At 50.2% G+C, this 12532-nt stretch overlaps 1 protein-coding gene across 2 annotated transcripts in view; it reads right to left on the bottom strand.

Annotated features, from left to right (window-relative positions):
- Nucleotides 1–8815: 8815 nt before the first annotated feature.
- The window catches only part of Itgb5 (integrin subunit beta 5), a 116550-nt gene continuing 112833 nt past the window's right edge, over nucleotides 8816–12532 (bottom strand). The window contains exons 13-15 of one of the 2 annotated variants that reach the window (XM_052740391.1): nucleotides 11802–11921; nucleotides 10533–10670; nucleotides 8816–9514 (exon numbers count right to left, since the gene is read on the bottom strand). In XM_052740391.1, coding sequence (XP_052596351.1) covers nucleotides 9378–9514; nucleotides 10533–10670; nucleotides 11802–11921 — 395 coding nt within the window. In that variant the 3' untranslated portion in view covers nucleotides 8816–9377. Of the gene's footprint in view, nucleotides 9515–10503; nucleotides 10671–11801; nucleotides 11922–12532 lie in introns of both variants that reach the window. The other variant, XM_052740390.1, reaches the window with a different exon arrangement.

Here is a 12532-nt window from a genome sequence, read left to right as displayed (position 1 = left end):
TTATATCCAAATCCACAGAGCTTTGGAAACTAAAACATCTTCCCAGGATTCCCAGCTGCAGCCAGAAGCCAACAGAGTTCCATCTGACAGCCAAGGGCGCATGTTCTTACAGGTGCAACCAATAGAGCTCTAACCCACACAGAAGCAGATCCCAGGGAAGAACTGATGGTTACAGGTTGGCCCGTTTCTGGCTTAACTAGTTCACTGCTGCAGGGAAGCCCAGGTACTGTGATTTCACTGCCTACAGCCAGTGTAGGGTCAGAGCCAAACCACGGCATCCCATACATAAAACACTAACTATAAAAAGAAAAGTGCTCAGCAAAAACCGATGTTCATGATTCTGGGCTTCTGCTGTGGTGGAAGTGAGGACCCTGCCTCCTTTCCTCATTCTAATCCAAATATTCTGGTTCTCATTGAGGTCTGAAGACCATTTGGCTCTTCCCTGGTCTCTCTCTCTCTCTCTCTCTCTCTCTCTCTCTCTCTCTCTCTCTCTCTCTCTCTCTCTCACACACACACACACACACACACACACACACACACATGCACGCACGCGACTTGTTTCTTTGACCTATTCAGCACACATCTTGGAAGGTAGAGAGTCAAGGGTGTGGGTCACATGACTCCACATTCAAAACGGCACCTGAGCAGACCAGGGTGCCAGTTATGTGTCAGGCTGTCCCTGTCCTGATGCCACCAGTGTTTGCACATCTGGAAACAGCCGAGTCACTTGCCATTTCCACATCAGCTAGACCATCTGCACACATGGGAGGAAAGCTTGGCATTTCAATCAGACATACAAAACCTAAAAGCTAAAAACAACAAACCCCCTCACAGGGTCTGTCTGTTACTGTAACACACTCTGAACCCCTTGCGGGTAACTGGAGAGAAAATCAGGGCTGTGAGCCCCTCACCTCACCGAAATGTCTCCTGTGCCGTGCACCATAGATTCTGCTCAGGCAGTATGGGGTGAGGCCTAAGCAAACGAATTTCTAATGGGTGCCACAGGGGATCTGGACATTTCTTAAAGGTGGGCCTAGGCTAAAGGCCTCTTCTCTAAGCAAAAGCTAAATAGCATGGGGTCATGAAAACAGTACAACTGACTGACCCATACAAAATTACCAGTCCTAGTGGGGAAACAGGACCAATACCAACAGAGTGCCCGGAATAGTGTAAGACTGACCCAGGATTCCGACATATTCAGGGCATACGGTAGCAACAGGTAGAAGCCTGTTAGTAGGTGTTTGGTGTGGAAGAGTCTAGGAAACCTTCAGCGCCCCCCCCCACCCCCACACCCTTTGTTAAGAGCTGGAGTCTGCTCAGCCTCAGAGCCAACCCTAGCCCAGCTTTACCCTTACCTATGCTGATGTGAGTCGGTCCTGCCCTCCAGGGAAAACTCCAGACAGTAGCCATGTTGAAGACCATGGCCTGTGGATGTCCACAGCTCCTCTTCTGGTTAAAATGGCTGCCTGCCAGGATCCACGAGACCTAAACTCTTTGGCCACAGGCTCTGTCGGAGCTCTCAGAAGCACAGGAGGTGTAGCGCATGTCTCCTCCTCAAGCTGGGTGGAGTGTAGACTAACAGAAGGCATGCACCTGAGACTGAGTGAGGAGGGTGGGCCCTCTCGGGACCACCTGCATCTCCTTGGCTCTCCAGGAGCAGAGCTGTCTGAGGCAGCTGGTCAGCACCCTGGTGTGCACACTGCATCCGTAGGTGGTCCATGCGATTGCCTTTACACAAGATCCTAGGGAGGGCACTGGTCACGGGCCCAACCCTCCATTTTGTCCTTCTCCGGCGCTCTCTTGTCTCTCTCTTTTTTCTTTTATTTTTCTTTCTTTATTTTTGAGACAGGGTTTCTCTATGTAGCTCTGGTTGTCCTGGAACTCACTCTGTAGGCCAAGCTGGCCTCAGTCTCAGAGATCCACCTGCCTCTGCCTCCTGAGTGCTGGGATTAAAGGCGTGCGCCACCACCCAGCTGACTTTTCCCCCCTAAATCATTCTCTTCTGAATTTACCTTGGCTTCCAGGGATAATAGGATGAACTGTTTCTTGTAGTAGCCATCTTTGACAAAGGGCCAAAATTAACTGTGAGCAGTGAGCCTGATGTGTTGGAGAATATTATTTTAAGGTGTGTTACTTTTGTTTATGTTGCATTTGTTTAACTCTGTGAAGCTGTGTTACTGTGCCTGTGTAAAACAACTGATGATCTAATAAAGAACTGAACAGTCAATAACAAGGCAAGAGAGAGAGAGACAGGCGGGGCTGGCAGGCCAAAAAGAGAGGATAAATAGGGGGAGGAATCTGGAAATAGGAGGAGGATGACAACTCCAGGGGTTAGCCATCCAGCTACACAGTAAGCCACAGAGTAAGAGTAAGATTTACAGAAGTAAGAGAATGGGGAAAGCCCAGAGGCAAAAGATTGATGGGGCTAATTTAAAGTTAAGGAAAAGCCAAGCTAAGGCTGGGCATTCATAATGAAGAATAAGCCTCCATGTGTGATTTATTTGGGAGCTGGGTAGTGGGCCCCCCAAAAAGAGAAAAAGCCCTTAACAACGCTAATGGGATGTGTCACCCCACAGAGAGATCAGTCCACTTAAGAACAGGAGCGATCCTCTTGGGGAAACCAGACTGCTTGCTCCCCTCGGGATGAGCATGATAAAAACTTCTCCAGTACCCCCTGAGAACCAGAGCTGACATAGTTATCAGTCAGACCCCCTAGCCTGATCAAGACCACCTGCTCTTTAGGCTGTGCCTATTCCAACCATGCCTAGGCTTCCCCCTCAGAGAAAAAAAATGTCAAAGTGCCTGTCAGCTCTTGGAGGACAGATTTGGGGGTCACTGAACCCTCTAAGTAAGGCTCCTTCCTCTGACAAGGCATAGTGTCTCACACCTATAATCCTAGAACTCCTGAGTTGCAGGAAGGAAGATCAGGAGTGCTACATAGAACGACCCTGTCCACAGAAAACGGTGCAGGCATGGCAGCTCACACCTGTAATCCAGCACTCAAGAGGCTTCATCAGGAGGATTTGCTGCAAATGTGAGACCAGCGTGGGCTACACAGTGAACTCCAAGCCAGCCAGGGCTACATAGTAAGACCCTGTCTCAAACAAAAACCAAAGAAGTTCCTCTCTCTCTCCTTCATGCCCATCCATTTGATGGACATATTGGAAGTGGTGGCCACACCTAGTCCATGGAGACCCCCCCCCCCCCCACACACACACACAGGAAGGGAGTTTGCTTTAAAACTCTAATAGTTAGCTGTCCTCTCTAGGTGTATGGAGCCAAGGGCAGCAAAGGAAGCAGCATTCCAGAGGATGGTCAGGGCAGGGGAGGAAAACAAGAAACAGAGCCGTGCCTGCATCAGCGTCATGGCGGGGCAGTGCCCGCTGAGGGGTTCTCTGCCCTGCAGTGCTAGGAGAGCAGTCCTGAATGCACAGGACACAAATGCTCTTTGTAGAAGAGAAAAAAAAATTTTTTGGGGGGGGGGGGGTGGGGGGTTGCCGGGTCTTCGTCCTTACAAACCAGAACAACAAATAAGATTGTTTTGGGAACTAAAATTCAAAATTTTTAAATTGGATGCAAAAACAGTTCTGTTTTTGTTTGTTTGTTTTGTTTTGTTTTGGGGGTTTTTTTGTTTGTGGGTTTTGTTTTTTGTTTTGGTTTTCCGAGACAGGGTTTCCCTGTGTAGCTTTGCTCCTTTCCTGGATCTCGCTCTGTATCCCAGGCTGGCCTCGAACTCACAGAGATCTGCCTGCCTCTGCCTCCTGAGTGCTGGGATTAAAGGCGTGCACCACCAGCGCCCAGCCGGTTCTGTTTTGTTTTTTTTTTTTTTTTTTTTTAATAGTGTGACTTGGGTTTATGGGCTGGGAGACAGAGTGAAGAAATATGTCAACATTTTGAGACAGGTACAAAGATACAGAAACAAGGGCAAGGTAAGAGGCTGAGAAGCCATCGTGAGTGGAAATAGTACAGAATAAGTAAGGGAAGAACAGGGAGGGACCTTAACAATTAGTGTTTGCCCTGTATGCCCATCCTCAACCAAAGACTTGAAAGCCACACCCGAGTCCTAGGCACTGGTGCTAGGTATGCCCCCCAGAAATGGTTGAGCTTCGAGCATAAACGGCTTTCCCACACCTAGAGGAAAATGCTAGTCACAAAGCCAAAGGAGCTAGGCTAGAAGCAGATGGTCACTGCAGCACTACAGGCTTCAGAATCGGAGTGACATCCACAGGCCCTGAGAAGGGAGGACCTATGCTAACCAAAGGATCCGAAGGCCAGACATACGATCCCCTGTCACAGTCTACCTGTGATGGCTATTCTTGGTTGTCAGCTTGATTACATCTGAGATTGACTAAAAAGCCCTAAAAAGCTGGTTACACCTGTGAAGGATTTTTAATCAAGTCATTTGAAGTTGGAAGACTGGCGGGTGGCGGTGGCACACTCCTTTAATCCTAGCACTCAGGAGGATCTCTAAGATTGAGGTCAGCCTGGTCTACAGAGTGAGTTCCAGGTCAGCCAGGGCTACACAGAGAGACTCTATCTCGAACGCTTCCCCCACCCCCAAAAAGAAAAGTTGGAAAACCCACCTTGAATCCAGATCATCTGAGGTCAGAAGACCCACTTTAAATCTGGACCACACCTCACGGCAGCCTACGTAAGATGGGATTCCAACGTCTACTGAAGACCAGCCGAGGCATTCAGCCTCATGTGTAGGAGCCCACAAAGATTCCAATTTGTGGTCTGACTCAAGGTCAGAGAGGCAGAGTTTATGCAGCTCTCCAAGGCTGTATAATAGGGTGCAAAGGCGTGGTTACCAGGTGTCTTATACTTCAAGGCCTCATCACAAGAAGCTTTGCCGTGGGGCCTGGTTACCAGGTGTTTTGAAGGGTCTACACTTGGTTGCACTTTGATCTTGGAAGGGGGAGGTCTTTTGCCTCTGCCCTTGATAGTGTATAAAAAGCCCATTAGAAATAAACTCGAAGTTGCTAGGTATTGAAGCAGGGCCCTCCCAAAGTTATCATGTGTCTCTCTGTCTTTTTCTTCATCTATATTTCTATATAGCACTTCTCAATTCCTCACTCCCCTCTTCAAGGGACCCTTCAATAGGTCAGGGCTTAACCCCAACACTGGGTCCCCCAACACTCATGGACTAAACAGCTACTGGATTCTTGGACTTCCTCTCGGGAGACAGCCATTGTTGGACTAGCTGGACCACGGCCTGTGTGAGACACCCTGATAAATCCCCTTTCTGTATATATAGACTGTCTATCAGTTCTCCTCCTCTAGAGAACCTAATACACCACCTGATTATAAAGTCCTTGATCCTCCTTAAGGATGCCTCTGGTGCCATCCAGGGCTCCTTTCCTGCCCACACCTACAGTGAATTATACAGAACACGTGTCTCAAAGGGTGGAAGCTACGTATGCTGAGGCTGAGCAGGAGAACCCAAGAGAACTGGAACCTTTCACAGCCATCCAAGTTAGGGCTCTGTCCAGAATGCTGGGAAACTGAAATTGGGAGCCCCTTTGTGAGCAGTCCGGCGGAACTTCCCATTCCACAGATGAAGAAAGTGAGGCCCATTGAGACATGATGGGCACAAGCTGCAGAAGAGCTGAACCACTCACCTCACTGCTGGGAATGGAACAGAGAGGAAGGGGCTAGGGTCCGACCATCCCCTTCTGGGGCATGATCCCAACATCTGGGAGACCTTCCAGCGGCTTCATGTCAAAGCCCCTTCCCAGCAGTGCTAAGCAACCCAGGCTTCAGTATTCAAGCCTTTGGGAGACAATGAGCACCACGGTACAGCAAAGGCCAAGAGTGTTTACCTGTAAGTAGGATGATTCCAAATGCTTTTCCCCTCATGATTTTATTTCCTATCTTGTCCAATTAAAAATTTTTAATTAGAAAAAGTTTCATTCAAGGCAATCAATAAAAATACAAAAGCTGGGTGGATAGGCTAGTCAGTAAAGTGCTTACCTTTATAATTTTAAAATTATTAAATGACAGATCTGGCCAGGCGGCGGCGGCGGCGGCGGCGGCGGCGGCGGCGGCGGGGCTCGCCTTTAATCCCAGCACTCAGGAGGCAGAGACAGGTGGATCCCTGTGAGTTCGAGGCCAGCCTGGGCTACAGAGTGAGATCCAGGACAGGAACCAAAACAACACAGAGAAACTCTGTCTCAAAAAAACCAAAAAATAAAAATAAAAAAATTGGGGTTGGGGATTTAGCTCAGTGGTAGAGCCCTTGCCTAGCAAGCGCAAGGCCCTGGGTTCGATCCTCAGCTCTGAAAAAAAAAAATTAAAAAATTAAAAAAAAGATCTGATCCTGGCATGGCAGACACATCTGTATCCCAACACTGAAGAGGTTAGGGAAAGAGGACTGCCTCGAGTTCAAGACCAGCCCGGGCTGCGTAGTTCTAAGGAAGTCTAAGCTACAGAGTGAGGTCCTGCTACAAAATAAAAACAAAAACCAAGAAACCAACAGAGCCAACAAGATGGCTCAGCAAGCAAAATCACTTGCCTCCTAAGCCTGTGGACTTGAGTTGCATGTTGGAACTTACAAAAAACCAGCTCCGTAGTTGTCCTCAGACATCCCCAGGCACACTGTGGCACACCTATCCCTGCCTCCCAAATCATGTTACACACACACACACACACACACACACACACACACACACACACACACGGAGCTGGGTTTTGTAAAATGAAGCATTCTTGTTACCACTTCCGGCTCGCTCTTGCAACCTTAGGAAATGAGGAAATCATGGTTGGCCGTGGGCCACAGTCTCCAGGCTGCTTATGGCAAGAACTTCCAGCAGGGGGCAGCAGGACACGGTGGGCAGCTGGTCCCTTCACAGGCATCTCTTCCTCCGGGGGTCTCTGCGAGAACACCCCTGAGGTGGTGTCTGTGGCTCAAGTGTCACATGCACACAGCACTGACTATAGAAAACAGGATTTGAACAAGTTAATTCAAGGTCTCCCGGAGACCCCAAAGTAAATGGAAGAGAAACTACATTTTTTCCAAAATTGCTTTTTTTTTCCCCCCAGTTTAGGAAGTCTCAAAGTCTTATATAGTCTTATATTTCCAAAAGGACTTATGGCCCCTTTTCTAAGCTCCACAAGAGGAAGGGTATTCAGAACCAGTTCTTTGCCTCAGGTAATCAGTGCTCATCCTAGAGTAGGCCAAGTACAAAAAAAGGAAATTTGGCCCAAAGCTTAAAATGGACTGATTTGAATGAAGGTCCGATAGGCTTGAAGCACTGCGGGGACAAAAACCACTGGAGAGGGGCTGAGATGCTCAACAGTTAAGATTGCTGACCGCTCTGGCTCAGGACCCAGGTTCTGTTTCCAGATCATACACGATGGCTCACGACAGGTTGTTAACTAGAGCTGCAGGGGATCTGAATCCCTCTTCTGGCTCTGTGGGCACCAGGCATGCATGTGGTGCAGAGACATACATGCAGGTTAAACACACATACACATAAAAATTTTAAAAATCAACTATCTGTATTTATTTTTTCGAGACATGGTTTCTCTATGTAACAAACAGCCTTGGCTGTCCTGGAAATCACTCTGCAGACCAGGCTGGCCTCGAACTCACAGAGATATGCCAGCCTCTGCCTCCTGAGCGCTTGGATCAAGGGTGTGCGCCACCACGCCTGGCTAAAAATCAATTTTTAAGAATCAAAGCATTAGCCGGGGCGGTGGTGGCGCACACCTTTAATCCCAGCACTTGGGAGGCAGAGACAGGCAGATCTCTGTGAGTTCAAGGCCAGCCTGGTCTACAGAGAGAGATTCAGGACAGGCACCAAAACTACACAGAGAAACCCTATCTGGAAAAAAATTTAAAAATTAGTGAGAGATTTGTCAAGGAAGTTGGGCATTGTGAGCCCAGGGCTTAGTACCACAGGGTCCTCAGCAGGCCATATCCACTGCCAGAGCCCGCTTACTCCTCTGGACTCAAGGCAATAGGTCAGGAGGGTACTGGGAACTACTCATCTCCAAAGGGAGATGTTAAGGTTCTGCAGGAAACAAGCTGAGATGGATCTGGGCTCTGGGCCCCAGTCAGGCCCTAAGGGTTTGATGAGGGAAGGGGTTGGTCAGGGTCTATTATTTAGACAGTGGAAGAAACATTTTGTGGGGAAGCCACACATCTCTGCACTCTAGCGTCTTCCACCATCTATTCCTGTCTTCAGCAATGCAGAACACAGGTGGGGAGCATGTGTGGTTTGTACAGTTCCTATCGAGAACTCTAAGCAAAACCTGGGGGGCCCAAAGGTACCTGCTCCTCTCTCTTGAAGCACCCTAACTGCACCCTGCACCCAGCACCTCAGGGCGCTTGGACTATTGGTATGGTTCAAGTCCTGACCCTGATAAAGTGTATGGACGTGTTAGGCTCTGCTGGGGACCACTCAAGACCACTCAGAAAGGGAGGCACGTGCCAGAGTGTATGCACCCAGCTGTCTTAGTTAGGGTTTCTGTTGGTGTGAAGAGACAGGACGACCACGGTAATTCTTAGAAAGGGGCTGGCTTATAGTTCAGAGGTTTAGCCCATGATTGTTATGGCGGGAAGCATGGCGGCGTACAGGCAGATGTGGTACCAGAGAAGGACTTATATCTTATATCTGGATCAGGGGACAGCAGAAAGAGAGACACTGGGTCTGGCTTGGACATTTGAAACCCCAAAGCCCTCCCTCAGTTACACACTTCCTCCAACAAGGCCAGACATACTTTAGTAAGTCCATACCACTTAATAGTGCCACTCCCTATGAGCCTCTAGAGTGCGGGGTCATTTCCATTCAATCCACCGCACCAACAGAAAGTTGCTTGGATTCAATCTTTACTTCCACTCCCAGACAAATCTTCCCTTCTCATTTCAAAAGTACTAAACAAACATGGACAGGACGGAAAAGCTAACATTTGCAAGCTGTATACCTTCAACCGGCGCCTCCCCAGTTCCACCACCAACACCCACAGACGCCAGGCAGTCCTCAGGGGGCTAGTCATCAGATCTACACCATAAATGCGTGACCTTTTTATTTCATAGAAAAAAAAAAAAACAACCAACCCGAAAAAGCCAGACTGCGCCCTTGCTTTGTACACGCAGACTCTTCCAGATATACCATCGCGTCTGACTGGGTGGGGAAGGGAGTGCAGGCCAGCCTTCAGCAGTTCATGGAGACAGCAAGCTGGAGGCAGCAGGGAGCTGAGAATACCAGAGTCTTCTTGCTTCTCCAAGTGCCTCTGGCCTGCAGCCAGGGGTCATGGCCAGCTACCTCCCGTGTGGGTAGCAGGCCCCCTAAGGCTCAGTGGAGGGCATCTTGCTGCTTCCTTAGCTAGTGTGAGCAAGTGGAAAGCAATCCAAGACACCTCAGTCTTTGTCCTCAGCCCGCTCCAGCCACCCTGAAGGAGCCACCGACCTCCTTCAGTCCACCGAGCCGTTGTAGGATTTGTTGAACTTGTTGAAGGCGAAATCGACGGTGTGTGTGGAGATGGGCTTTCTGTACAGCGGGTTTGAGGCCTGCGAACAAGAGAAAGCACAGATGTTAGTTAGCTCAACCTCTGGTCTAGCACCTCCGGGGATGCCTGCTTTGGGCTGGCTCTGTGCCCTGGGGGATTCCCTCCCTTCTCCGAGCTTTCCCTCTTCATCTCTGAAATGGAGGGCTCAGGCAGAAAGCCCCCAATTCCCTTGTAACCGGAGCAGACAGACTCCATCTCTGTGGTGTGTGTGTGTCGGTCAGAGGTCCTTCCTCTGAGCCCGGCTCTCCTGAAGCTGCAGGTGTGCCTGGGGCGGAAGGACTTGCTCATATGGCCATCCGACCAGACCTGAGAGCTTGAGCCTTTTTCTTGGGTTGGGCCTCTGTGTCCATCCAACTCCCCACTGAGCCTGCTCTGGCACTCTGCCCCACAGCGGTCCCAACACGGACCAGGGGTCTACGTGTTCCTCAAGTCTTCCAGGTGTGTGGTTCTCTCATCCAGCACTGCAGATGTGGATGCTCCACTGTTCATAGTGTTTGCTCTGTGATACTAGGGATCGAACCCAGAGCCTTGTGCATGCCTGGCGGGCACGCTACTACTGAACTACACTAAAAAGAAAAAAAAATAAGGTTTTTTTGGGGGTGGTGGTGGTAGTATGAGTGTTCTATTTGCATGGATGTCTGCACACCAGAAGAGAGCATCAGATCCCATTATAGATGGCTGTGAGCCACCATGTGGTTGCTGGGAATCGAACTCAGGACCTCTGGAAGAGCTATCAGTGCTCTTAACCTCTGAGCCATCTCTCCAGCCCCTGGTTATTTTTATTTTGAGACAGGTCTTGGTAAGAAGCCCAGGCTAACTGAGTTTCCAAGTCCTCCTATCTCAGCCTCTGGAGCAGCTGGGATTATAGGTGAATACGACCACACCTAGCTCATTCTTGGTTGGTTTCATTGTTTTTAATGCCAAAGATACTGGCTGCCTTTGGCCTTTGCTCTAGGCCCACAGCCCCTTCTTAACCCATCCCCCACTTACCATTTCATAGCGGGCCCTGGAGCGCTCGCTCTGGAACTTGGCAAACTCTCGGCGGTCATGGATGGTGACGAGCAGCTTCCAGATGGCCAGGAGTGCCATTCCGATCAGAAGGATGCTGCCAACCACAGCCAGCAGGATGGTCATGGCATTAGGGGCACTTCCACATTCTGAAAGGGACCGGGAGACAGGTGGGCAAAGCCATCAGCATCCTGCCCACCTCTACCTCCTGACCTCAGTTACATTCAAGGTGAGAGGTTGCCTCCCACAGACAACTTCCCTTCTGTCCCACGCCCCCATGCTGCCTCTGTGCGACTGAAAGCTGGGGTGGTTGCAGGTGGTCTCCCCAAGACACAGAGAGTAAAATATTCAGAGAATTTAGTAACTGTTTCAAGCTCACACAGCGAAGTGTTGGCAAAGGTGAGGACCCTGGTGAATGGCTACACGTCTCCTATGGGGCTGTGCCCCAGCGGCTCTAGCCTGGCCCAGCTCCAGTGCAGGGCACTGGGACACAGCTCTGTCTTCATGTCAGTGGCTTCAGGGACAAACCAGGCATGCAGCAGGTAGCGTACACCACTTCCGAGAGGGCTGGGCTAGGGTCAGGCATTTCTGAGCCCTTAGTGACAAGTTCCGAAGAGCGAATGTGCTTATTTCCAAGCAAAGACGGGGCTTCGAAAGCAAGGCCCTCTGCCACAGGCAAGTGCCCTGGGCTGGTACCACACCTCCTCTGCCTCTGGCCCAAGAAGGCGATGCTGTGTACAGGGAGTCGGGCTCAATTTGCAAATTGGGTTCTGTGACCTGGAATCTGCAAACCTTTTTCTACTTCCTCCACAATCCAAAAACTGAAATGGCTGATACAGAAACCCCAGTCACTCTGAGGCACAGGCTGTTAGTCCTAGTGCCCAGAATCCAAGACAGAACTGTTGGTACTGAAAGGCTGTCGTGACCCAGATGATCCCCAACTCAAGGGACAACCCAGTCCTGGTGGACCAGCTGCCCTGTACCCTCCCTGCAAAACCCCCTAACCAAGCATGCTAAAGTTTTTTTCCATGATGACACTCCACAGCAACACTCCCACAGCTCTATTGCCTTAGCCTCAGCCCTCTGCCTCAACAGTATGGCCGGCTGGTGTGCTCCACACAAGCACTTTGAGACAGGGTCTCATGGAGCCCAGGCTGGCTATACAAATTTCTCAACTCTCTGTCTCTACCTTCCAGAGTACTGGGTTCACAGGCACGCACCACCACATAGGGATAGCACAAGAAAGCAGGCCCAGGATAGCCCCTCGGGCTCTCACCTACCTGGCTCCCTGAGGACCGTCAGGTTGGACCTCCCATTGGGCAGTTCTGTGTAGCTGAACATCATGACGCAGTCCTTAGCCGTTTTGTAGAAGCAAAGCACAGCCTCCTGGTCATCTTTGACTAGGAGAGAAGCAAGCAGAAACACCCTGAGCATCTCTCTGGGAAACATTGGAACGGCTGATGGACAAGGGTCGAAGCTAAGCACCTCAGAAAAGGACAGGAGACTTAAAAGGGGCCTCGGGGCTTTAAAACAAGCTCAGACTTCTCACATCAAGATCACAGGCCCAGGGCTGAGTGTGTGTGGCTTTGGGGACATGTGGATCCTATCAGGACTGTCAACCCTCTGAAGTGTCGGCTGGGGGTGACATGAAATAAAAGAAGCCTTCAATGGTTGGGAGTGGGCACGGGTGAGTGGAACTGGATGCAACAGGCCTGAGTGAGTGTCAGCCTTTGGAAACTGGCCCAGTCTGCAGGGCTGACCTGACTGAAGAAGACAAGACGGTGCTCTTCCCCAAGAGCTGGAACTCAGGGTACCGAGGCTCTCTGGATGAGAGGCTGGCTTCGTGGTGGTATTTCACACTGATACTGTGAGCCCCTGTCAGAGGTCAGGCCATTAAAGACCCAGCTCTGTCTAGGACAGGTTTCATTCCTGCCAAACTCCTTCCTCAGTTCCACAGCCCTTCTCTTTCCCCACACCGTCCTTGACCAGAGTGGACAGTGTTACTGTCTTG

The sequence above is a fragment of the Peromyscus californicus genome, unplaced genomic scaffold (genome assembly GCF_007827085.1).
Source record: "Peromyscus californicus insignis strain IS unplaced genomic scaffold, ASM782708v3 Scaffold_16__1_contigs__length_79575227, whole genome shotgun sequence".
NCBI classification, from domain to species: domain Eukaryota; kingdom Metazoa; phylum Chordata; class Mammalia; order Rodentia; family Cricetidae; genus Peromyscus; species Peromyscus californicus.
The sequence above is the reverse complement of the archived record's forward strand: the minus strand, read 5'-3'. Positions and strand labels throughout refer to the sequence as shown.